The 27641-nt window shown below is 36.0% G+C and overlaps 1 protein-coding gene across 2 annotated transcripts in view; it reads left to right on the top strand.

Annotated features, from left to right (window-relative positions):
• Positions 1-27299, top strand: part of ABHD17B (abhydrolase domain containing 17B, depalmitoylase) — a 37348-nt gene extending 10049 nt beyond the window's left edge. The window contains exons 2-5 of one of the 2 annotated variants that reach the window (XM_082401506.1): positions 17596-17713; positions 18010-18479; positions 22666-22845; positions 25767-27299. In XM_082401506.1, the coding sequence (XP_082257632.1) occupies positions 18013-18479; positions 22666-22845; positions 25767-25986 (867 nt within the window). In that variant the 5' untranslated portion in view covers positions 17596-17713; positions 18010-18012 and the 3' untranslated portion in view covers positions 25987-27299. The remainder of the gene's footprint in view (positions 1-17595; positions 17714-18009; positions 18480-22665; positions 22846-25766) is intronic. The other variant, XM_082401505.1, reaches the window with a different exon arrangement.
• The last annotated feature ends 342 nt before the right edge of the window (positions 27300-27641 follow it).

Raw genomic sequence — 27641 nt, 5'->3', positions numbered from 1 at the left:
TTAGCCAGATAAAACATCCCCAATTAGCACATTAGTAAAATGTCCATGTGGTAATTATCCTTAACTTACTGGTCTGCTTATTTAACTGCCTCTCTTAAGGATTTTAAGTATATCAGAAGGTGTTTTTTTAAATGCATAGAGTGCAATGTAAATAGGAGCATAATTTGTTAATTATTATGGTTTCCGGAAAGATTCAAGCCATAAATTACATACATTGGTATTGTGAAGCCTGGTTCAAAATAACAGAACAAAACCTATTTTAATTATATTTAGCATTATCTATCTCAGTTTATGTTCTGTCAGGTCTTTAGGTATAACTGCAGGTTCTTATTTTCTTTACTCTTTTTATCTCTTTCATTTCATTAGTAAATTATTATTGATCAGGTGCTGCCTGTATACTGCTGAAGAAAACACATGGTCACTAACCTCATAGTAAAGACAGTAGGCATTAATCAATTAAGCACACATGGCAGGGATCACAATATTCAGCTGTAAAGGAAAAGAACTGGGTGCTATGAGGAAGAATAATAATTTAGATTTGAGGCTTATAAGATGTCTGGGAAAAGTGGCATTTGAGACTGGAATATTGAGAGGTCAGAGGGAGCAAATGAGGCAAGTGTGCAAATCCTGACTTGGGAACAGCTTTCAAGGAACTGAAAGAGGGTGAGTGAGGGAGTCTGCAATCATAGAGGTGAAAGTATCAAGATAAGTTTGGAGGGGTAAGCAAAGGCCAGATCACACAAGGCCTTTAAGGACCTGTGGAGAAGTTAGATTTTATTACAGGTACAGCGGGAAGCTATCAAGGAGTTCTTGAGCAGATTACCTTGTAGGCTATATAGAAAAGAAATTGTAGGTTAGGAGAACATATGAATGGAAGAAATTCACATTTACTCTCAAATATTTTCCATTTGTTTGTTTACTCACACGTTCTAAGTTGTTCCTTCTGCTGTGTTATTCTATATAACCCTGGTCAGTCCTTTCATTTGTAAAAGCTAGGAATTACTATAAAAGAGTGGGAAAGGTAACCTCAGTAAATCAAAGGAATTGCATGTCTTCTCATCTGCAATAAAGGATGAAAGAAATTGTTTTTCCAAATTGAACTCTATTTAGTATTTATTTAGACTTTACAATATTGAGGTCGAGGTCATTGAAAACTACCTGCTGTTTGATACTGTTTTAACTTAATTTCAATAATGTTCCCACAGGTTTCACAATTTTTGTTCTCTTTAAAAATGTTATATTTTAGAGGCTGTTTTTATGTTCTTGGCATTTTTAATAGAATAAACAATCAAATTTCTCTTTCTATAGGGTCAAGGAGAGGAAGGGAATTATATCCAGTTGTATAAAGAGCAACATTGTGAACATAAGATACAATGCCCCCAAAATCCAGGCAGATTACAAAGGAGAATTAGGATTTAGCATGATAAAATATTCTTGCTGGAAAAGCTCTGGATGTAATAGTTGAATCTTCTCACATTAAAATTGAGGTAGTTGGGAGCATAAGAGCTCATTTAAATAGAGTTGTAACTAGAACATGAGTTCCCTAACTCCTCAGCTGGTGCTGTTTCTACCATTCCTTTACTTTATAAAAATGAGGTACATATAATGTGAAACAAGACTTCTTCAAAAGGTAAAAATTGTATGCAATACCAAAAATCATTAGATGAGTTTAATATTTCATGCCTAAGATGATATTTAGTAACCCAGTCGATGACATTTGAAAGGATGAGTGGACTACCCATCTTTATTGCTTGCTTTCTTCCTCCTCCCAAACAAGTATTTACACCAGAGATACACAAGACATGTATCTAAAACTAGCTCTCAGATTCTTCTCAAATCAAGTATCAAGGATTTGCCTCAACTGTTTTTGCAAGCTTCTGTTCCCTTTCCCACCATCCCACTTTTCTCCAGTTGCATTACTGGGCATACAGCATCAGAAACATCATTGTTCTGTATCAGCTTTTACTAAAATACTTTTCAGACCTATTCTAGAAATTGTCTCTAAAAGAAAACAAACAAAAAAATGTCTGCAGGATTTACTTTGTTTGCTACTTGCCTCATTAAAAGGAACATTTAAGACAAAATTTTTATTAACTACAATATCCAGTAAATCAAGATTACCTTTAGTTTATTTTGTGTGGGAGAAAGTTTTTCGTGTTACTAATTTGGAGAAACAATTACCTTTAAATGTAGTCATATACTGATACTTAATTAAAGGATGTGGTTTATACATTTTGCACCATATAGCCATTTGTTAAATCTTCTGCTTTCTAAATAACGTGTGTTTGATGTACCTCCATGTAGCAGGTTGAAGAGTATGCCTGTTTGAGGTTTGTTTTTGAAAGCTTAAGATTTAAATAAATAAAATTCTTCAGTAGTATACAAGTTACTAAGTTACTGTGCTCTAAAATCATCAGTACTATCAGATTCTAATGTAATTCCAAGTCAGTGCAGGCTTATATGCAGTTTCCTAAATGACTGCATCATTCTTTATTCCATGTGTAAAGAATTACAATGGTTTTCTATACGTTGTTAAACAGATTTATTTTTAAATTTCTCATTTATCTAATCTTCCTCTTCCCCTGATGTTTTTTCTTCCTTTCTACCATGTACCTTTGCCTTAGTTCTTTCTCAACTGTCATACTTTTACATGTATTATTCTCCTAGCCTGGAGGGTTTTCCCTCAGCTTTTGGAAACCCCATGGGGGTGGTTGTATCCTCGTTACTGGAAACTGATGCCACCTTTGAGAGCAGTTTGGCAGTCCATTTTGGATACATTTTAAGAAATAGAAATTTGACAATATTAAAGCATATATCCAAAGACTTCCTAAAATCCTTGTACACTTGAAGGCCACTGAAATGTATCACTTTCTTCCATGTAACAAGTAAAATTTGCCTGTTTTAAACAGTGACTTCATAATCTTCAGAAAAGAACATCAAAGCTGTGAATTTATAAATGCCAGTCCAGGTTTTACTTACTCTTTTGCCAACTGGTGTCAAAGACAACTTCCTTCCTCTTGCCCCAGGTACATAGTCTCACATTCTGAACCCCCAAACAAACTTTTTTTTTTTTCATGTAGTCTTAGATTTTTAAATTTTATTTGGTTTGGCTTTGGTATGTTCTTGTGTATGAAATGGGAAGGTCTTTCATCCTTGTTCTTCTTTCTCCACTGGACTCGTTATACTCTCTCCACGTCCACACCATAGTGAAACATTTCATTCCCAATACTAATCTTAACTCAGTGATTAAAAACATGGACTCTGGGTCAAACTGCTAAGTATCAGTCCTGGCTTCACTACAGTGATCTGGGGGAAACTAAACTTCTCGATTTTCTCATCTGTAAATTGGGCTGGTGGGGAGGATAATGGCATCTCTTTCATAGGGTTGTTATAAGGATTACTTACGAAGTTGTTTTTTTTTTTTTTTTTACAAGATCTAGCTGTATTAAGTATTTTGATAAATAAACACTACCTCTGCTTTTGTAACCTAGCAAAATATCATACCTGCAGATTTAGATTTCTGAATGTCAAAAGTGATACTAATGTTTGTTTTACAAACTAGCTCAGCTATCATTGGCTTTTGAGTGACTTCTGTGTGGCAGCCATTGCTAGAAGTAGGTATACTTGAATGTTGAGTATATGCAATGAAGGGTATGTGTGAGATACGGTTCAAAACAATAAGGACAGAAATGTCCTTGTGGTTAGTAAATAGTTGGTAATTTACAAAGTGGTTCAGCTGATTAATTGTACAATAAAGAAAAAACATTTTTAAGCCCAAGAAGTCTGGCTCCTTTTGGAACAGGGCTTCATGGGCCCCTCATATACATTTCCATGCTTTTAGAAGATACCTTTTAATAATCTGTACAGACTGGAATTTAATTTTTTAGTGATAATTCACTGAGTAGTGCAGATATAAAATGTCTAAAAATTTTGAAGTTTAGGAGTTTGCAGAGTATATACTTAAATTTAAATTTCTTGAAAAGTTGAAATAAGTTTTATTTTAGGAATATAAAATATTTTGAATACTTGACTGTATAATTTTCATATTTAACATATTAAAATTTAAGGTATATTTAACCCATATTTTAAAAATTAACTTTGAATTGTTAACCTAGTTTTGTTTTATTTTCTTTAAATATACAGCTTGCTAGATACAGCATTTCTTTATTTTGTTTCTGATAGATGGGAAGTGAGAAATAATTCAAACAAAATAAAGCTACATTAGAATGAAACTAAAAATATTTTTGTACTTTTTGAAACATTGTTTCTCCCCCAAAAGAAATGAAAGCAAGGACTTGAACAGATGTTTGTTCACCGATGTTCATAGCAGCATTATTCACAGTAGCCAAAAGTGTCCAGCAGATTGATTAATGGATAAACTAAATGTGATATGTACATAAAATGGACTATTATTCAGCCTTTAAAAGGAAGGAAAGTCTGACACATACTGCAACATGATGAACCTTGAAGACGTGCTAAGTGAAATAAGCCAGTCACAAAAGGACAAATGCTATATGATTCCACTAGAGTAGTCAAATTCATAGAGACAAAAAGTAGGATGGTGATTGGGAGGGGCTGGGGGAAGGAGGGAATAAGGGAATCATTGCTTAATAGTACAAAGTTCCAGTTGGGGAGGATGAAAAACTTTTGAAGAAGACTGGTAGTGGTGATTGCCTAACAGTATAAATGTACCTAATGCCACAGAATTGTACAATTAAAAATGCTTAAAATGATCAATTTTATGTTATGTATATTTTACCACAATTTTAAAATGCACATTGTTTCGCCCAGAGTGGCCAGGAGATACAGAAATCACTCATTTTGAAAAGCAATTGTGTGAAATAGGAATCTCTCACCCCCCTCAGGAATACCTGCACTCCCCCTCCCCACATTGTCACTAGCCTATCCCCCTCCCCCAAATTACAACTCATTAACTATAATTTGCAAAATATAAATTAACAGGCTTGTTTAGGTACTTTTTTAGTGGTGGGGGAAACTGAAAATCTCTGAAGTTTTTCAAATTATGTATTTCTTCACTCTTTTACATGCTATGGAAGATTGAGTGAATTGAAGCTTTTGACTGTAAATGAAGCTTAATTGTAAAGTTTTAGAACTAGAACAAATCTTAATATCTAGTTCAAACTTCTCATTTTATTTAAAAGGAGAATTAGATATAAAGGGATTGACTTCCCTAAAGTCACCAACTTTTTAGTTTCTGGACTATACTGTACTCATTTGAATAATTTACTGGGTAGAATCCCTAATTGCATTACTGGACCAAATAGTTAAAGCTGTACCATGTTCTTGAATATTTGTAAGGTATCTTCTGTTCCCATTGAAAACGGTAAATAGAACACACTTTTTTCTTCCATAGGCAGAGGTGGATGGATGTATATGGGAGAGATTGATAGACTTGAGACTGACTCAAGTAAAGTACCCTATCCCCAGAAATCCTCTTTATTTTCATAGTTATAGGAGTTCTAAGACTGCAGCCAGTCAGTCCTATTCAGACTAGAAGTCTGCTGGGTCAGCATGCTTACACAAATATAAAGGATACTCAGTTTAATTCTTTGTTCATAAATATAAGCAGTCAGTGAAGAAGCAATCTAACAGCATGAAAATCAAAGATGAACAAACATCTGAAAAACACAGATGGACAGAACAAAAACAAATTTGGCTCACTTAGTATTCTAAGAGAGATTTCAGAGGATATTGCACCCATAAACCAAAAAGTTTAGGGTTTTTTGTTTTTGTTTGTTTTTTTGGCTGTGTTGGGTCTTCGTTGCTGTGCGCAGGCTTTCTCTAGTTGCAGCGAGCGGCAGCTACTCTTCGCTGTGGTGCGCAGGCTTCTCATTGCGGTGGCTTCTCTTGTTGTGGAGCACAGGCTCCAGGTGGGCGGGCTTCAGTAGATGTGGATCGTGGGCTCAGTAGTTGTGGCTCGTGGGCTCTAGAGTGCAGGCTCAGTAGTTGTGGCACACGGGCTTAGTTGCTCCGCGGCATGTGGGATCTTCCTGGACCAGAGCTTGAACCTGTGTCCCCTGCATTGACAGGCAGATTCTTAACCACTGCGCCACCAGGGAAGCCCAACCAAAAAGTTTTAACGTTAAAATTGATTTTATACTCTAGAATACCAAAGTAGCGATCTGTGAGATAAACTAGAAGAAATTACCTAGGAAATAGAGCTGAAAGACAAGGGAAAAGGAAAGAAAAGTTTGTAAGTATAATAGTCCTAGGATTCCTAAATAGGAATTCCTGGTAGAAAGAGAAAGAGGTGGAGAGGGAATTAAAAAACAAGAAAAATTCTTTGAGCTAAAGAAAGTCTTGGGGCTTTAGATCAAAATGACTTGTTAAATACACAACAGAATGAATGAAAACACACATTTAGATATAGTCTCATAAAATTTCAGAGCTCAGGATAAAGGAAAATTTCATAGTGTTTTTTTTTTTGTGGAAGAGAGATGGGAATTACTTTAAAAAACAAAAATCAGATTGGTATTAGGAATCAACATTGGATGCTAGAAGATGTGGGCCAATGATTTAAACTGGGGTGGAAATTTTTTTTAAAACTTGTAATTCTAAAGCATTCCTAGTTTGCCATTTGTGAAATCTAAGTAAGAACTTTGCTTTTAAATAAATATTTTTGGCTGCGTTGGGTCTTGGTTGCTGCTCACGGGCTTTCTCTAGTTGAGGCGAGCGGGGGCTACTCTTCATGGAGGTGTGCGGGCGTCTCACTGCGGTGGCTTCTCTCATTGCGGAGCACGGGCTCTAGGCGCGCGGGCCTCAGTAGTTGTGGCTCACGGGCTCCAGAGGGTAGGCTCAGTAGTTGCGCTGAGGCATGTGGAATCTTAACCACTACGCCACTGGGGAAGTCCCGAAGTAAGAACTTTTTTAAAGTGTACATTAAAATGTGCTTTATTTCCCCCAGGCCTTTGTGAGGGAGGGAGGGCAAATGCTTGGAGATGTATTCTAGGAAAACCAAACAAAAAATAATCCCACAGAAGAATTAAAACATGAGATTATGAAACAACAGAAGGATGATGAAAAGAAATCCTAGCTAGACAGAGCTGGGCTGTGAACTGTTCCAGAACTTAATTGTTTCAGTTTAAAACAACTCACTGGGGACTAAGAACATCTTCAGAAACAACACAGATTCTGTTGCGCAAATTCGAAGAATAAGAAGTTGGAATATGTTAAATGTGATAAAAGCTTATGAATTTTCTGAAAATTAAAAAAAGGCAGCAGCTCTAGGAAAATTAAAGGCTCTTCAGAAAGTCCAAATATGAAACAAACTGAAATGTGCCTTATTTTTGAGCAGTTATCAGAGTTATAAACACCTTCACACTTGGAATTTAGTGACATAAAATATCCCACTACTTGGATGGCAGTGGATAACATTGTAAATACTTTTTATTGTTACCCAATTTTAAAAAATCAACCTATAGATAAAACATAAATTTTATAATTATAAAACAAACTGCAAATGATATAAAACTTAATGTGAAGGTAATTGTATAGCCAATTATAATGGTATTTGATTACATAGGAAGCCAGTGGAAACTTCCTAAAGTTGATGGAACAAGAAATGGAGATTCTAGTATAATGTTGAAAGTTATAAAAATAACCTATAAAAACTTAAAAATAACATCAGAATGAGCAGAGAAGGGAAAAAGTAGGGTAAATTCTCTAATCTTTCATAATAATGAAACATTATGATAGTGAAGGATAAATACATGAGTGTGGTATTAAACATCAGATCTAAAAGCAAATGACCGGGGCTTCCCTGGTGGCGCAGTGGTTGAGAATCTGCCTGCCAATGCAGGGGACGCGGGTTCGAGCCCTGGTCTGGGAAGATCCCACATGCCGCGGAGCAACTCGGCCCGTGAGCCACAATTACTGAGCCTGCGCGTCTGGAGCCTGTGCTCGGCAACGAGAGGCCGCGATAGTGAGAGGCCCCGCACACCGCGATGAAGAGTGGCCCCCGCTTGCCACAACTAGAGAAAGCCCTCGCACAGAAACGAAGACCCAACACAGCCATACCATACATACATACATACATAAATAAAAAGAATGTAAGCAGACAAGAATAGCATTAAAAAATAAAAAATAATTAAAAAAAAAAAAAAAGCAAATGACCGAATGTCATAATTTCTGGGATTGAACCTGGTTTGGTTTGAGTTTGGGGTGGGATTAGGGAAGAGACTTTTGTTTTAAATCTTTATTTTTATTAAATTCATACAAGCATATGGTTAAGGAGCCAAATGGTTCTACAAAGTTTGTTGTGAAAATTAGCAAGCCAGGGCCCTGTCTGTCTCCTTGATATATCCTTTCCCAGGGAGTATTAACTTTCTTTTGAAGGATTCTTTTTATATTTATCTCCATATCTCTAGATAACAGTATTTTTTTATACATCTTTATTGGAGTATAATTGCTTCCCAATGTTGTGTTAGTTTCTGCCGTACAACAAAGTTAATCAGCTATATGCACACACATATCCCCATATCTCCTCCCTCTTGTGTCTCCCTCCCACCCTCCCTATCCCACCCCTCTAGGTGGTCACAAAGCACCGAGCTGATCTCCCCGTGCTATGCAGCAGCTTCCCATCAGCCATCCATTTTACATTTGGTAGCGTATGTATTATGATAAGTGCTACTCTCTCACTAGTCCTAGCCTCCCCTTCCCCACTGTGTCCTCAAGTCCATTCTCAACGTCTGCTAGATAACAGTATTATATTGCTACTTCTTACGTGTTGACGTCCCACTTACAGAAGGCCCCCTAGTGTAACACACATCCTTCTCATTCCCACAACTTCCCCATGTAACCTCTGCCATATAAGTATCGTTCGATCTTTCTTTCAGATTAGTCTGATTCCTCAGAGAAGATTCTTCCAATGTAAACCTCTGGTCTTCTGAGTTGGGAAGAGTATCTAGGGAACTGAATTCTTAAATTGACTTTTAACCAATACTTATTTTAGCCTGGCAGAAAGACTTACTTTTTATTTTTTAACCTCTTGTGTTTTGACTTTTTTTAAACCGTGTCTTGTAATACTTTTATAATTACAATGTTTCTTTTTAGTATTTTAGTAATTTTAATTATGCAGCCTGTTTAATAATTATTTGAATATAGTATTAGTGTTATCACCATTTACATTTCTGTCTTTTGACTCTGGGTCCAGGATATTTTACTGCAATTCAGTTGCCTGAGAACAGAAACTTCGCCGTTGCTAGGTGGTTTCTTACTTTATTGGAACAGCTTATTTTATTTACTACTTGATAAGGAATGGCTGATTGGGTACTTGTTCATTGTTGATGGTAAATGGTTTTATAATCTCTTTTATAACTCTTAGGAATTCGAATTGGGATACCAGTAATATAAGCCCTCTTTTTGAAGAAGATTGTGTTCATCATTTATAATCATCAATAGTCCTTAAATTTTCTATAACTTATGACTACTTTAATTATATTGTGCTGTAGATGGGTATTTTAAGGTGTGTAGTGTGTTTTCACCTGGAAAATGTCCCAGAAACAGATATTACTTATTATAAATGTGGAGAAAATAATGTATATTTGTGGAATATCTTCACCAACGTACGTTGACAGCTTTTCTGTGAACTTTGAGGATAAGCATGTTTTGGAAAGTTTTTCATTAGAAGTGCCCAAAACTGATGACTATGGGTAGGGAAATGTGTGCCTGTTCATGTTTTAGCTTATGCTTAGTAACGTGTATAGGTGTGGCTTTGAAATTGCACTGTCCAGTCACCAAGAGTTTTATGGGAATCTGTGACATTAGCATATGCAAAAGTCGACAACCTGTCCTACTTAATCAGGAAAACTTGATTCACTTTGTTCAGGCATGGCTTAAGTGGATTATCAGGATTTTAAGTGTTTAGAATACTGTATGGGCTGTGTTCAGAAATTAGTTAACTCATAATCACAAATGTTCGTATAGTTTCTTATGGTTTACTTGCAACTCCAGCATACAAGGAACCTTTCAAGAATATTGAATTCCTTTGACACATTAAAACCATGCATTAAAATGTATGGATAGTCTAATTGATTTGCATTCCTCGTTTTAAATAAAATGGCTTTTACATTAAGGTTGGGTTTGATGTAATATTTTTATCAAGATAGTAATCTTCTAAAACAGTATTGTATAGGTAATCTCATTTAGTTCTGGGTGGTTACATTGTTCAACAGGACCTATAAAAATAGCTTATATGTACTATGATGGAAAGACTGGAGAGGAAGGAGCTCCAACATTTAAAGCTAGTATGGATACGAAGCATGTAAGTTTTGGTTCTGCATTGCCTGGGTTTAAAAGCTTTTAGTTCAGCACTGCCCAATAGGACTTTCTGCAGTGATGGAAATGCTCCTTCTGCACTGTGCAATTTGGTAGCCACTAGTCAACATATGGCTAGTGTGGCTGAGGAACTGAATATTTAATTTTAATTACTTTAAGTAGCCGTATGTGGTTAGTGCCTCCTGTATTAGTGCAGTAAGAATTAAGAAACTAAGGGAAAACATAAGTACTGTAGAAGTGGCTACATTGACCTATGTAGGAGTGCTGAGCCAAATTAGTTTGCTTGGCGTAGCTTATAGGCTCTTCAGCCTTAATTTCCATCTTCTATAATCTTGTCATAAATCCAGTTTCCTCACTTCTGATTCTTACTGTTTAACTTTCTTTCACTGAAGAAAAAATAAATAAATAAATTCATACTAACACTAGGATTGGGACTATTTTGGTACCTCTGGTAGACCTCAACTTTCTTTACATGTCTAACCCCAACTTTTCTCACCAGCGGGAAAGGAAACTTATTTTGACATACCCATTATGTTTTGCCTATTTGAGAAACTCCTCTAAATTTTTTAAAACTCGCAATTATTAAGGCATCTGTTCAATTTACCAACAAAAACCACGTTTCATAGGTGTTTTCAAGTGATATATTGGCCCAGTTACTAAGTATCTCTAGAATCTTATTAGTATTTAAAAATTATAACTCTGTCTTTAAAAGTAACTGACATAACTCTTTAAAAGAAAATAGTTTTGCCAAATTTCTCCTTCCAATTTGAAATACAAAAAATACAGTGCTTTTTAAAAAAACTTTTCCTAAGTTTTTAAGTTTCCATTCCCATGTAACACAACCCATGCGTTCTGTCTTCCAAGTTTTCCTAGCAAAATCACCCAATCAAGTCCTTTGATCTCACAGACAGTGGAGTACTTCTGCTGCTGATTCTTATAATGATCTAAAAGAAATAAATACAACCTACCCCAAAGAGATAAGGGCTACATAAGCTGTATTTCTACATAAGACATATACAAATAAGAAAATGTGTTAAAACAACATGTACTAAACACCTAGTATCTAAGTAACATTTAGCAGAAATTTTGATCATTATAAGTACTTTGGATACTCTGTCTTGAGTGAAAAATAAGGCTGGTGCCAAACTTCTTTAATGGTGATTATTCAACTTCTCTGTATACATTAAACTCTGTAATATATATAGCTCTCTAAAAACAGTAACACACGTGGTTTCACTTGTTGCTATACTTTGGTAAATGCTACTACAGATTACATGCTGGATCTTAGGGTGGCAGTACCTAACTCCCTTGGTGCCCTCCAAGGATACTGAAGTGAGCTTAATTTGATTTAGATACACCCCTAGGCTACTGAGCTGTATGTGATTGACCCCCTTTGTATAGTAGTATTATGGTGATTTCCTTTGGATTAGTCAACTGGGATGTGTTGGGCTCATGGCCCCCTTGTACAGAACTAACCTAAAATCTGAATTTTTTTTTTTCCTGCTTTTTCATAGTTGAGTATCTTCTGTGCCATCGCTTCGAACTTCATTCTGATCTTTGCTACCTCTTGCTCTTAATAATCAAACATCTACCTCGTTTATCCATTTCTGGTGTTAGGCAGGCTTTGCTATAAATCTATTTTTATTTTTATTTTTTCTGGTTTCTTCTGTCAGTTTAAAAAACATCAGGCTTTAATTTTTATAACCAAAGATAAGCATCAAAAATGGGTTGTTTTTACAGTAGCAAACAGACCAGTCTTTACATTTTGTGCAGTCTTCCCTTTTTTAGTTATTTTTTGTCTTTGAATGCTCAGAGATTTGTTTATCTTAAAAAATTAATCTCTGGGAAGTGTTGCTGTTATTCTGAATCACTGGGACTTCTTGAAGCCTGATTGCTAAATAGATAGACGTATAACTAACTGAAAGTAGTAATCGCAGATTCTCTAGGTAACAAATTCTGACATTCTACAAAACAGAATATGTAATATTCCCCAGATTTCCATGCATGAAGCCAAATTCAAAGAAATTCATCTTGGACTTTAGAATGTAGTTCTTAACATGAAATCTAGTATATCAAAATTTAAGCAGTTTATCATCTACTGACTACACTCTAAATTGGATAAGACTTTAAATCAGCTTAGATACTATTTAGAGTGAAATTGTCAAAATACCATACAAAATGAAGAAAAGTTATAAGTATTGATACTTTTAAAATGTTTTCTCTAAAACCTTTTTTAAAAGACTGTTGGGTACTAGTTCTGTTCATTACGACAAAATCTTGAACCCTAAAAGAATCAATTGTCCTTTGTAGATGGTAGTAATATGAGTCAATCTGCATTACCAAGAAACTATTACAAAAGAGATGAAAGGGAGATTTTTTTCAGTAAATGTTATTACATCAGGAATTGACAGAAGTCGTTTCAATAATTTCTTCTGTCAGAAGAGAGGAAGGAGGGGCTTCCCTGGTGGTCCAGTGGTTGAGAATCCACCTGCCAATACAGGGGACACGGGTACGATCCCTGGTCCGGGAAGATCCCACATGCTGCAGAGCAACTAAACCTGTGTGCCACAACTACTGAGCCTGCGCTCTAGAGCCCGTGAGCCACAGCTACTGAGCCTGCATGCCGCAACTACTGAAGCCCACGCGCCTGGGGCCTGTGCTCCGCAAAAGAGAAACCATCGCAATGAGAAGCCTGTGCACCGCAACGAAGAGTAGCCCCCCGCTCACCGCAACTAGAGAAAGCCCACGTGCAGCAACGAAGACCCAACTCAGCCAAAAATAAATAAATTTATTTTTTTTAAAAAAAGAGAGGAAGGAGATTATAGTGTGTCATTTTATTTAAGGACATTCTTTAACAGTAGTCTTCCTGTTTTGCTGAGAAAGGACTCAGGTGTTCATCTTTTTTCCTTTGTCATTGAGCAGGAAAAAGTTACCAGGAGAAGCAAGTTCTTAAATTATTATTTCATGCAATTTTAGGAACTTCCTCCTGCTATATAAGTGAAGTAACTTTGAGTCCCCCGCCGAAAGGAAAACCTTATTTTTCACAATGGGCCATCTGTTTAACATTGAGCTGACCTTTCATTTTGTGAATTGATTTCCAAAGGGGCAAGATTTCCTTCTCCCTGGAAGAGTGTTCTGTTCTGTGCTTTATAACACACTGAATGATTTCAGTAAGTAGCAGTGCTTTTCCTGCCTGAACCCTCCCTCATTCAGGTTCATAGATTTTTATTTGATTGCTTCTATTCTGCCCCCATACAAGAAACCTAAGTAATTGTCACAAAATATATTGGATTTCTTTCTTAACATGTGATTTGTAAACTTTTTTCCTTCTTTTGTGGGGGCTTCTGAGGTGCAGAGGGTTGAGTTAATCTTAATTTACTAACTCATTCATCTAAAAAATAATTAGAAACCTCATTATGTGTCAGATACTCTGCATGGCACTAGAGGTCCAGAATGACCTCTTTTTCTGTTGCATTTTGTTCTCTATTTTGTTGATATCTACCATTAATTTCTTATTTCTTATTTCTTTGTGCTTACACTCCTTCTTGAGTTTTAACATGTTGATAAATACCCAAGGCTAGACATTTGTAGTGAAAACTATAACTACTCTTCAGGTGTATCAAAGTACCATTTTTATGGTGGTTATGTCTGACTTACTAAGAGTCATGGGAATTCCCTGGTGACCCAATGATTAGGACTCCATGCTTCCACTGCAGGGGGCATGGGTACAATCCCTGGTTGGGGAACTAAGACCTCGTGTGCCGCATGGTGCAGCCAAAATAAATAAATAAGAGTCATATTCATGCTTTTCTTCTGTGTCTTAAGCTTATCAATATTAATATTCCAAACAATTCAAGTGACCAGTGCCCCGGCACATTTTTACTTCTTAAACACTCCCTAACTCTTATTCCAATCCCCTCCACATTGGTATTCTCCCAAGTTTTGATTCTGGGTTATTAGGGATATACTTTGCTGCTTTTTTTTTTTTCTCCATTGCTTACTTACCAAAAAAGACATTATATTAACTATTCTTTATTTGTCATATCTCAGATGTCTCAGACTTCTCTTGCATTTCTTTTCCTCCTTGCTGGAGTTTTTCAGAGAGGGTCTTGACTTAGTAAACCTTCTGAGTTTTTGTGTGCCTGCAGATATCCTTATTTTATCCTCATATTAAATTGGTATTTTATCTGTGTGAAATTCTAGCTTGAAAGCGTTTTCCTTACTTTAAACCTATCGCTTCAGTGTCTTCTGGTTTCTAGTGTTGCTATTCAAAAGTTAGATGTTCATCTGATGCTTGTTCCTTTGTAAGTAATCTGTTCTTCCCTTTTGGAAACCTTCAGATTTTTGTTTCTGGCAGTTTTGATATTTACTGTAATTTGTCTAGCTGTGAAAGTTTTCTTAAATACCTATTTGGCATTCTGAGCTATTTCAATCTGAATTTTCTCTCTTTAATTCTGAAAAATTATTAGATTGTCTTTATTTTCTCCTCTCTTTTTTTGGAGGGGACTTCTATAGTATTGATATTGGTATTTCTACTGAAATCCTCCTTAAATTTTCTTTTATATTTTCCATCTCTTCATCCCCCTGAAAGATTCCATACCTGGGAATTCTTCAACCTGATTTTCCAGCTCACTAATGTGTTCTTCAACTGTTATCAATACTTGTACCCAACCCATCAGTTTAATACTTTATTTCAGATACTGATTTTTTTATACCAGGGATTCCAGTTGAATTTTTCTTTCTGACACTTTTTTCTGCTTCATCTTTAAGTTTTCTCTCTTTCTCACTCCTTCCTTCTCTCTCTCTCTCTTTTTAAATAGGTTTATTATAACTTATTTTAAATCCTTGTTTTGTCTGGTCCAAAAATTCAGCTACAAATTATTCAATTTGTTGTATGACTTTTGTGTACTCTCATAACTCTGTTGTTTTCCACCTGTGATTACTCACTGCCTTGTCTCTTCAAGGTTTTGTTGTCAAGAAATAACTAGTAAATAATATGTTTATATTCAGGTGAGTTATATGAAAAAAATTGGATTTAAATTATCTAAATTTAACAAGATATTTCAGTGATTTATCAAGAATAAGATATTCTCTCTCAGTAATTTGCTCAGCTCTGATCATACTAAAACTTAGGTTTATTTGTTTTATTTATATTTTCTATTGTGAAAAATTTCACATTTATAGAAAAGGAGAGAATAACTTTTTTAAGCAAGTCTATGTTGCTGCCCTATATCAGACCTATCATTAGGAAAGCGATAATTTCCAAGTTTATGTTATTAAGTGGATACCAGTTGTCTGGGTTTGAGGCAGTGGAGGTAGGAATAATTTCTTCTGCCACCATTAAGAAGGTCAGGTTGTCTTTCATTTGACTTGACTCTGGCATTGCAGCTTTTTCTCGTCTAATTTTTTCCTTTGGTGTTCATCTTCAGAATCGTCTCTGCAGCATTATATATGTTCGGTCAGCCAGTTTATTTCAAAATTACTTTATTATAGTATATAAAAGTCTTCATGTTCAAGTGGTAAATTATAGGAACATAGTAGAGCTATATACAGTTTACTTAATCAAGCTTTTAATATGCTCTTGAGGGTCAGCAGTTGATGGGCATGTAAGGTAATTGGGGGTAAGAAATGACCATAGGCAGATTATTAAACGGATAGCACTGATATATTGTACCTTCTACCTCATCTTCTTTTTCCAGGTTATCTCCTTCTTTGTTTTTAGGTTTTTTTGTTTGTTTGTTTTTGTTTTGGGGATCATCTCCTTCTTTGGAACTGACCCTTTGAACTCCCTTCTCTGCCATCTTCACCAGATCCTTTATCCTCCTGACCCGGATAATAGATTTGTAGCCAAATTCTGTAGTAGACTTTGCTAATTTATCACACATTCTTTGCCTGCTAAGCCCTGGGCATGCTCTCAGAATCCTCCTCAGTACAACATGTCATGGAGCCAATTAGAGTTAGCACTAAGGATGACACCTAGTTGTCATTTCTGTTCTATATGACTCTTGTTCCAACCAGAGTAAGACATTAACTTATTCAGGCTATATTCACTTTGAAGGCTGAAAGGGAATAAAAATAGAATAACAAGTAAAGGTGCTTCCCATTAGCCAAGAGACATTTTTCTGCCTTTCCCTTACTCATCTTTGAAGCCTTTCATGTCACTCCTACTCTTCTTCTCTCTCTGTGCTGTTTCTGCTTCTTCTTTCTACCTAATTAGTTCACACTGGAAATTAACACATTTGTATTAAGCAGTATAAACTAGGTTTTGAATCAGTAATTAATGAAAAAGGCATTCCTGTCTTTCCATATGTACTTAACACTTCAGTCACTCTTCTGAGGCGATAGTTTCTCATTTTTTGGTATGGTGAAGTACTTTTTTTTTTCCTATCCTTTTATTTAGATTTTTTGGAGAAAATTAGGTGCCACCAAACCTCTGGAAGGTGTTTGTTTTGAATGCCTTCTTCCTGGAACTAAGCAATGGTCTACTGCTAAAAAGAGAGAGGAATTTAAGAAAGGATAATTAGGAAATGCTGGTAGGGCAAACAAGTAGCACTTTATTTTGTTTCTGAGTTAATATGAGCTGTGGATACTTTTAAAATATTGATGAAAAAGGCATAGGAGAAAGTAGACCATTTCTGAGTGTGTCAGCTCTACGGCCATTACTATGTTAAATGCCTTAACGATATCATTATATTTGTTCTTCACAACCACTCTGTCCATTGTAGGCATTGGCCTCATTTACTTATGAAGACAGTGAGGGTCAAAGAGGTAAATAATTTGCCCAAGGGCACACGGCTAGTAAGTGCTACCACAACTCTCTCTGACTTCAAACCTTATGCTCATTTCCATCTAAATTTAGGAAATTTAGGAAATTTTCCTTGAGCAGATCTTTTTTCCATAATAATGCCTTCTTAATTTGGGCAATAATTGCATACATACATATATTCATATATACATTTTAATGTTTTACAGGTTATTTAGGCCATTGGCACTATGGCTAACATAATAGGCTTCTGAGACAAATATGACTAAAATAATAAGCTTCTGAGACAAATAGTGTTCTGAGCCCTTGAAGCAGTGTAGCCCAGTGATGTAGGACAATGACGGAGCCTGGTGTCAAATCCTGGCTCCCTCACTGCCTCACCTTGTGCAGGTTTCTTTTCTCAGACTACCATATAGGGTTGCTTAGAGGATTAAACATGCTAATATGCATAGAACCCTTAGCACAATGCCTGACAAATAGTAAGTGCTTCATCAGTGCTATTATTGTATATTTACTATATTATGTTAAATCCCTAGCTTCTCACGAGATTCTGAGAATTTTCACTGAGTTACACAGAAATTACAAGCTAACTAAGGATATTTCATACCTACTATGTTGTTATTTGTGGAGAAATAACAATTTTATACCTCTCTGGTAAGACTATCATTTTTCATATTTTGGTTAAGTATTATAAAATATAAACTACTATTTGCAACATGTCATATAGTATTTGAGTCTGTTTCCTGGTCAGGAATATTTGCCTCACCTCACGATTTAAAGTGTTTCTAGAAAGATGCCAAAAATCTATTTGGGAAAGCATACTTCATATAATAGTAGTAGACACTGTCCACTAGTAGAATTTACTGTTGTCTTTGTTTTAACTTTTATTGTATGCAAATGCAGAATGGACATTCAGTGATTAAAACATTGACTATTCTTTTCTTTTTCAGAAGATGAATAATCTTTCATTTAGTGAGCTGTGTTGCCTCTTCTGCTGTCCACCTTGTCCAGGGAAAATTGCTTCAAAATTAGCATTTTTGCCACCTGATCCAACTTACACGCTGATGTGTGATGAAAGTGGAAGCCGCTGGACGTTACACCTCTCAGAACGAGCAGACTGGCAATATTCTTCTAGAGAAAAAGATGCTATTGAGTGTTTCATGACTAGAACCAGTAAAGGCAACAGAATTGCCTGCATGTTTGTGCGTTGCTCACCCAATGCCAAATACACTTTACTCTTTTCACACGGAAATGCTGTTGATCTTGGTCAGATGAGCAGCTTTTACATAGGACTGGGATCACGGATTAATTGTAATATATTCTCATATGATTATTCTGGATATGGTGCAAGTTCTGGGAAACCAACAGAGAAGAACCTCTATGCAGACATAGAAGCTGCTTGGCTTGCTCTTAGGACAAGGTAAATGGTGATTGGGAATTGTTTTCCACATTTGTGATGGCTGATAAAATTGTCTTGCATAAGAATAGAATAAAATCTGTTCTTGTAACACATCTTGAAGTACTAAATAAAGATTATATTTACCAGTATAAACCTATGAAGAGTTACACTTTTAGATTGTAATTTTAAATTTTGTATAATAGCATAAAAGAGTTTGACAGCTTGTGTGTGTGTGTGTGTGTGTGTGTGTGTGTGATTTTCCTAAAAATGTAAGCCAGTGAAAAATGTTTGGTTTTAGAAACTTATTGGATTGTGGTATAAAAATGTTTATTCAAAGTTGCAACATTTCAAGGGAATGAAGAAAACAGTGATTTAGCTAATCATTCACTTGATCTGTCATTAACAGAGTAAGAGGCTAGATTGTTAAAATCCTAAGGCAGGGTTTGCATCATTTTATATAATTAATAATTAATAATTAGTAAATAGAAATAACAATCTTTTCTAGTCACGAAGATACTTATAAATTTTTCTTGAAAATTATTGCAGTTTTGTATACTTCAGTGTATTTTCTCATCAGACAGTTAATGTACACTAAACAGAAAGATACCTTAGTACAAATTATTCCTCATTGTACATTAATAAGCTGCCTGACTTCCAGAGGTGTTTTTTTTTTGGTTTGGTTTTTTTTTTTTTGGCTGCGTTGGGTCTTCGTTGCTGCGCGCGGGCTTTCTCTAGTTACGATGAGCAGGCTTCTCACTGCGGTGGCTTCTCTTGTGGCGGAGCACAGGCTCTAGGCACGCGGGCTTCAGTAGTTGTGGCTCTCCGGCTCTAGAGCGCAGGCTCGGTAGTTGTGGCGCATGGGCTTAGTTGCTCCGCAGCATGTGGGATCTTCCCAGACCAGGGCTCGAACCCGTGTCCCCTGCATTGGCAGGCGGATTCTTAACCACTGCACCACCAGGGAAATCCGTCCAGAGTATTTTAGACTGAAGCTAGAGTACATAAAGAAAATTACCATTCCTAATTTAATGTTTAAATATTAATGGTTTCAGTTAGTTGGGAAGAACTTTCTCAATTTCATTAGTAGATATAACCTTTTTTAGAAAATATCTTTAGAAACATTTACCCCTCCAAGATGTATAGTAAAACTATGGTCTCATAGCAGAGTTCTGTATAAAAGGGATTCTTAAATCAATTGAAATGGTATGAAAACATATTTCTGACAAGTAAGAAAAAAATAGATGGTAAGTAGTAATTATGGAGTTTAGGGGTGGGAGGGAGGCAGGCACAGAGTGGTAAAAATTTATAAACTTAAAAACTACCTTAAATGACCACAGTCAAAATATGCTTTGGTTATACTCATGTCAGTCCCCTCAGGCCTGCAAACAAAACTGAGTTCCCCCTTTCAGATTCAGCCAGTTGAATATAGTATATATAATACCTGTCAGGAAAATATGATAATTTTTTAATAACAGATTTATTGCAATATAATTCACATACTATAATTCAACTTCAGTGAATTAGTATAGTTTTTAAAGGTGCTAAAAGCAGATAACCTTCATTATTAGTGCTTCCAAGTATCACAAAAGTATAAATTTATTCAAGCAAAACATGTTAGTATCCAGTTAAGTGTTCTTTCTATGTTTATGTAAAAGAATCCCCTCTTGTAAGTGGTCAGCTTTATTATTATTTTTTAAATCTTATCGGATATCAATTTACAGGAAACTTTCTAAAGTGATTTCTAGTCTTGATTAATTAATCTTTTTATACACTTGACCAGTATGAATGAAGAATAGGAGTAGAACAGATAAATTGCTACCTAGTCCCACATAGTAGTTTAGCATAGAATTTCAGACTTAAAATTTCTCTTATGTTGAACTCTAAATATGGTTGGAAGAGTTAGTAAGGTTAGGAAGTCTTGGGAAATTTATTTAATTTTTCTGAGCCTCTGTTTCTTAGTCTGTTTAATGAAGAGGTTGAGTTAAATGATCTCCAAGATTCTTTGCAGTTCTTGAATTCTATCACCTAATAAAATGTGTGTAATTAGAATTCATGCCTTTCATTTACTTAATTAAAGTAAAAAAGGGCTTAAGTAACCAGGAAGGGAAAAAAATAATGAACTTAAATAATTATTATTTGAATAACCTCCCTTTAAGGATAATTGATTTTCTATAGTAACCATGTTTCTGAACTTCTGATGGATCAACAGAAAATAAAGTATGAATATTCACTATACAGCCTTTCCTCCACAGTATTTGAGCTCATTATCTGTGTGCTGTAGTAGAAAAGGCACTGGACCTGGAGTCAGGATACCTGGGTTCTAATTATAGCTCTGTCATTAACTTACTCTGACTTTGAACATCTGCTCAGTAAGCAGCCAACCTAGATTAGATGGCCTCTGAAGTCCTTTCTAACGTGAACTGTTCTGAAACTCCGTTACTGCTTTGGAGTCCTCTGATGGTAAATTGGCAGCTGCTTCTGCTACTCTGGAGCCTTGCCATTGCTCGCTTTAGCCTAAAACCCATCATTGCCACCAACAGTTCTGCCGTTCAGCTACACAGCGTCCAGGCAGCCCCAAGCATTATGCTGATGCGATGCTGCAAATGTTCATTTTCCTAATTTCTTCATTCCTATGAAGCTAGGTCTGTTGCAAAGAAAAAAGCTTTGCTTTTTTTTTTTTTTAAGATTCTGTGTAGAGAATTTATTTATTATTTATTTATTTATTTATTTATTTATTTGGGCTGCGTTGGGTCTTCATTGCTGCGCGCGGGCTTTCTCTAGTTGCGGCGAGCGGGGGCTACTCTTCGTTGTGGTGCGCGGGCTTCTCATTGCGGTGGCTTCTCTCGTTGCAGAGCATGGGTTCTAGGCGCACGGGCTTCAGTAGTTGTGGCACTCGGGCTCAGTAGTTGTGGCTCACGGGGTCTAGAGTGCAGGCTCAGTAGTTGTGGCACATGGGCTCAGCTGCTCCGCGGCATGTGGGATCTTCCCAGACCAGGGATCAAACCTGTGTCCCCTGCGTTGGCAGGCGTATTCTTAAACAGTGCATCACCAAGGAAGTCCAAAAAAAGCTTTTCTGAGTTTAGTTACATTTAGAGTCAGTCTGGAGTAGATGGAGCCCAATCTTTGGGACATGGTCCAAATTCTTCTGTAGGACTGATTAGAAGAAACTATGGAGAGGTATGTCACCACCTGGATAGTCCAAATACTCCTGTGCCCCTGGGAAGAGCCATAGGGAGCACATAGGGTTTGTCTTGCTCTTTCCTGGTGAATGTTCAGATACTTGGAAAGCTTTATCACATTTTCAGAAAACTGAAAGCTGTTGTGCAAATGGCCCTTAGCATCCAGAAATGACTGCTGTCAGACTGCTGAAGTGGAAAGGCATATTTGATGTCACTCTAGCCCTTAATCCCACATTCATTAGCTCCTGTAGTACCTCACTTACACTTGCAGTTTGTAGTTAGGACAGTTATACTGTAGACAAGTAACAATGCCTGGAACATAGTATATACCCAATATAATTGAGTTAGTGAGTTCATATATTTAAATCTGAATCATTTTTAAAGGAAGTATTCATAAATCACTGACCCATGTGGCTTTTGGAATTCTCATTCATCTATTGATCTTTCCAATCATTAGTCCATTTCTATGGGTAAATAAATGCAAATCTCAAGAAAAATAAGTAATTTGCTCTTGGCTAAAATAATACATATATTTTATTCATCATTCCATACTGTAACCGTATGTTGCATTTTCATCACTATGACCAACTTCAGAAAATAAAATGAACCACTTTTAATGCCTAGAGAAATAAAGAACCTTTTTTACATTGAATGGAAAATAAACACTAAATCTCCATTAAACATCAGTCCATTAAAATATTAGTGACATATGTTCCAAATATAGTCAATAATATGCTACATTGAATTCCATAAATGATTTAATAAATTCATTCCTTAAGATTAAAATCTTAAGAGACCTCAGCCATTATTTTTCCAAAAGGTAGACTTGAAACAGATGACATAACTGAATATAGATTTTATTGTGGTATTAAATGTTAGTGATGACTAAGAAACTTAAATTTTAAATATAAATTTATTGACATTGTCTCATTCTGTCCTTCTTTTTTAAGATTAAGTCCTTATTAGTGATTGAACACTTCATACCAGTCTGACTCTCCAACTCTTTTTTTTTAAACTTGTGAACTTTGTAGATATGGCATTCGCCCTGAAAATGTGATTATATATGGCCAAAGTATAGGGACAGTACCATCTGTGGATCTCGCTGCTCGGTATGAGAGTGCTGCTGTTATTCTTCATTCTCCTTTGACCTCAGGAATGCGAGTCGCTTTTCCTGATACCAAGAAGACCTACTGTTTTGATGCATTCCCAAAGTAAGTATTAATATTCAATTAGTTTAATTCGAAGAAACTTTTGAGGGAATTTTTTTCCATCACTTAAGGTATTCATGATACAGTTCACTCAGCCATGAGCTCCTATTTTACATATATTATAGAAATTGTGGAAAAATTAATTTGTGAAGAAGGTGGTGGCAGGACATCTGTCAGAAGGCTGAAGTGTTTGAGCAATAGTAACCCAGGTGAAAAGTGCTAAGAGCCTTATACCCCAGATGGTGGCACTAGAATTGGAGATAAGAGAGTGAATTTGAGAAAAAATTGATAGAACTAAATGTCAGACTGTATATAGGATGCTAAACAAAAGAATTTGAATATAATTCCCAGGTTTCTGACTTGAGCTGCTAATGGACGATAGTACCATCCAGTGAGGTGCATAATACTGGAGGGGAGGAACAAGTAGAGGGAAAATGAGACACATGTGCATAAATATGAATGAACGGGGCTTCCCTGGTGGCACAGTGGTTAAGAATCCGCCTGCCAATGCAGGGGACACGGGTTCGAGCCCTGGTCTGGGAAGGTCCCACATGCCGCACAGCAACTAAGCCTGTGTGCCACAACTACTGACCCTGTGCTCTAGAGCCTGCGAGCCACAACTGCTGAGCCCACGTGCCACAGCTACTGAAGCCCATGTACCTAGAGCCTGTGCTTCACAAGAGAAGCCACCGCAATGAGAAGCCCGCGCACGGCAACCAGAGAAAAGCCCGCGCTCAGCAACGAAGACCCAACGCAGCCAAAAATAAATAAAAATTTTTTTTAAATCTTCTGTAAAAAATGAATGAACGATGTCTAATTAGTGATATCTGATTTACAAAGGAAGTGAATTGGGAAAATGTTGAGTCTTAAATGAGCCAGAATAATTATTGCCCCCACAGAGTCTGCAAACATAAGTGTTAGACAAATTTAAAAGAAGGGCTACCTTTCCTCATGCGTCTCAACACAGGATGGTAGTTCCCACTAGTTCTTCTTCATTGTTAACAAAAAAATTGATGGCCTATTTTTCTCAAAGAAAGGAAGAAGGCAAGAAATGACAGGCTGGCAAATTTCAGTCTTATTTCCTTTCCCAAATTGGCAGCAATACAAAGATTCTTTGTGAATGATAGATAGGCCACAGGCCAAGTCACCACTTGATTCTTTATAAGAACAGCAAGGGTCATTTCAAAACAAATTTTTTCTTCATTAGCCAGTAAGGGGTTACTTTGGTAGGGAAGCATATGGGAGCATATGATATTATCACCAGAGCAGACTGTGGGAGGTTTTTGGTTTTTACATTTATTGGGGGTTTGTTTTTGTTTTAGAAAATGGTAGATTGGAAGGTATGTGCATTATACTTTGTAGCTGAATGGTAGGAATGATAGGGAGACATTTGGGGTAAACTATTGCCAAGTTACATCTCTGTTTAGCTCCCTCTTTCATTTCAGCTGCACCAACAGAGAGTGCAGCACTAACAGTAAACTGTTTGAAAAAGATCAAATGTTTCCTTTTTTATTTAATTCCTCTACTATTGAAGAGTTGACAGCAAATAATATACCCAAGCATTTTTTCCTTACCAAATGCTGCCTTGAATTATTTCATTGATGATTTTCTTCTTTTTCAAGATTCTGTCCTCATTTTATAGTTATAATGCCTTGTGCCTCTCTCTCTCTCTCAGAAAATTTTTAAAGAATTGTTCTTCGTAAGGGTTCTTTGTATTGTTTGTCTCTTCCAAGTTGCCCTTTTTTACTGTTTATTTTGATCCTTGTCTTATATGTAAAGTGCTCTCCTCTGATGTCCGATAATTCTTACTTGTGTGCTCACATGGAAGAGTAAGGAACTAAAGAGCTGACCTGAAGTGTGGGGAATTAAGACTTGTTGACTGTGAGTTTCACTATCCAGTGATCTGGCCAAGCCAGTTAGGTGGGGATCCCACCCCCAATGTCAGTATTTATCTTTCCTCTTAAGGCAGATATATAGTCTCCAAAGAAGACTCTTCCTACAACTATCTCTTAGAAGGTGGAGGCTTGGCTGCCAGCATTCTGAGAGCCCAGTAGGGAAAATGGGTTCATAGCAGCCAACATGTATATGTTTACTTGCTATTTGGTACCTCTGCCTTAAACTGTGTCCGGCAATCCCCTAGTTCACAAACCCTCCAGTTTTAGGTAGAGGGCAGTTACCCAGCTGCAAAAGGAAGGGGAAAGAAAAGAACTGGGGTGGCGGGGTGGCGGGGTGGCGGGGGTGCAGGACACTATTTCTTAAACAGACTTTGAACAAATTCTGTAGATTTGAATCACCCGCCTTTATCTGCATGTCAGTTCCTAGCCTTCTGGGGTATTCCATGATATAAATTGGATTGTTTCTTCACTTTACCCTTCTATTCTCTTAAAAATTGTGTTTTCCCCTGTACTTTTAATCTGTTATCTCACATATTCATCTGCTTTCCAGCTCCAAAATGTTATGTTTTATTATATTCTTCCTATTTTTGTAGTAAATACCCAAAACAAAAAAAAATTTTGCTGTCATTTTAGTAGGATATTGGGAGGGAGAAAAAAATGTGAACGCAGAGAGGTATGAAGTTAACACATAGCTGAAATGGTCCTTGGTTTCTTCCTCTCCTTGCAACCTAAGTTTCTGTGCTAAAATATCAACATTGTACAAAGGCGAAGTAGGATGACTATAATTATTGAGGGATTCCCTCAAAACAGAAGTGCATGAAGTTAACATCCTCAGATAATCTTAAGGTAGGGAGTAATGTAAAGATGACTTTTGAATCTTATTTGAAATCCAAGAGGTATCCATCCCTTCTGAATTGATTGAAAGATGGTTCTGATGTTTAAATTATCTAATATAACACAAGAAAATTTGTTTTGTTTCCTTTTCAAACTTAATTTGTTGACTTCTTTCCTCCTTCTCTTTCCCTACAGCATTGACAAAATCTCTAAGATTACCTCTCCAGTATTAATAATTCATGGGACTGAAGATGAAGTCATTGACTTTTCACATGGCCTCGCATTGTTTGAGCGTTGCCAAAGACCTGTGGAGCCTCTGTGGGTTGAAGGGGCAGGTCACAATGATGTGGAACTTTATGGACAGTATCTTGAAAGATTGAAACAGTTTGTGTCACAGGAACTGGTAAATTTGTAAAATATTCTGAAAATTTGCATACTGGGTTTTCATTCTTGCTGAACTGCACTCTTTGGTAAATAACATAAAACCTGAAGGTTTTGTTTGCAAATCATGTCAGTTGCCTTCATAAATGTACAGGTAATGATTTGTTAACAGACTTAATGAAGGTTTTAATTACCAAACTAGAAACTGGAAATAACAGTATCATGCAGTCAGGCTGTGTAATTTATATTTTTTCTGTGATTTTTTTTTTTTTAAACATCAAGATGAGTACTGTATGAATTTTAATTCTATAAGATCAAATGCTATGAAAGTATTGCCAAATGCTTTTGCATATCAGAAACAAATTTATAAATATTTTTAAAACATCTCAATGTACTAAATCTTATCCTGGTATACAAATGTAATATTCTTTCAATAAAAAGCGTATATCTAAAACAATTCAAGTACTCAGAATAAACTGTATGAAAACATGCAAGTTCACTAAAGATGACCTAAACCCTGTTGTACAGGGATAGAGATTTAAAGGTTATTTTATTGTAAAATACATTGAATTTTCTGTATTCCCTGGTTATCATACATGTTCTCCTTTAAAAAAATGATGTCTTAATTTTTATGCCATTTGTTAATTTACCCACTAGTTACCTTGTAAATGAGAAGTCACAATAGCACTGAATTTTAACTAGTTTTGATTTATAAGTTTGGTACTGTGAGGCAACTACTTAAATTTTTCATTTTAGTAATTTAAAAGGCATTTAGAGCTTCAAGAATAATTTTGTACGCAATGTTTTAAATTTTGACTAATCTCGTAGAAATGCGATACTGTCACTACTAGAAAACCTGAAAGTCCATTAGATGTTCTTTAAGACCACAAACAGACTGGCTATTTGATCCCTCTTCCCTTTGACTATTTTTAAGAATAGGACCTGTTGTTTTGGATTACTATCTGAGAATTTCATGGATTTACTCCTGGACGCAGGAGATAAGAAAACGTTTAATTCATAACTTTTATATTAACGAATGTAGTGAAAAAAATAAAGCTCACACAAAAACTAAGTTGCCTTTCCTTGAATGAATCCTGCTTGAATAAAACAATGAAAGAAAAATAAAAATAAAATTAATGGTATGTAGTCTAATTTGTAAATGAATGAATATTGATATAATACACACTGTGGATATATTTTAAGTTCTTATGTAGTTTTAATTGTTCTGCTTGTTCTGTGGTTATGTCTAAGACTATAGTGTATGATTCTCTTCAAAGTATATCAAGTATTGTGAATGCTTTGGTTCAGATGTGTCAAATTAACAGTAAAACAAAAATATGCCACTCAGCTGTGCTTGTTTTCCTTCCATGCTCCTCACTCCCTACTTACTACAAGGACTAAAAAAAAAAATTACCATTCATCTTTATAGTACATGGATCTATAGTTTTCTAAATTGTATTATTCCTTCTTTCTTTTAGAGAGGTTTTTCCTTCTCAAGATTGTCTTAAAGCCTGTACGTTTCCTTCTTTGTACAACATATACCCCAGAGTTTAACTGTTTTCTTTGATCACCTGGGAAAATCAAAATATTGATCACACTAATTCAGTATTCACTCATTCATTCAACAGATACTTATTGAATGTTTAAATCATTCAAAACCCTATGCCGGATAAAGATAGACATCAACGT

Source organism: Balaenoptera borealis (genome assembly GCF_965194805.1).
Source record: "Balaenoptera borealis genome assembly, chromosome: 8".
Lineage (NCBI taxonomy): Eukaryota > Metazoa > Chordata > Mammalia > Artiodactyla > Balaenopteridae > Balaenoptera > Balaenoptera borealis.
The sequence above is the reverse complement of the archived record's forward strand: the minus strand, read 5'-3'. Positions and strand labels throughout refer to the sequence as shown.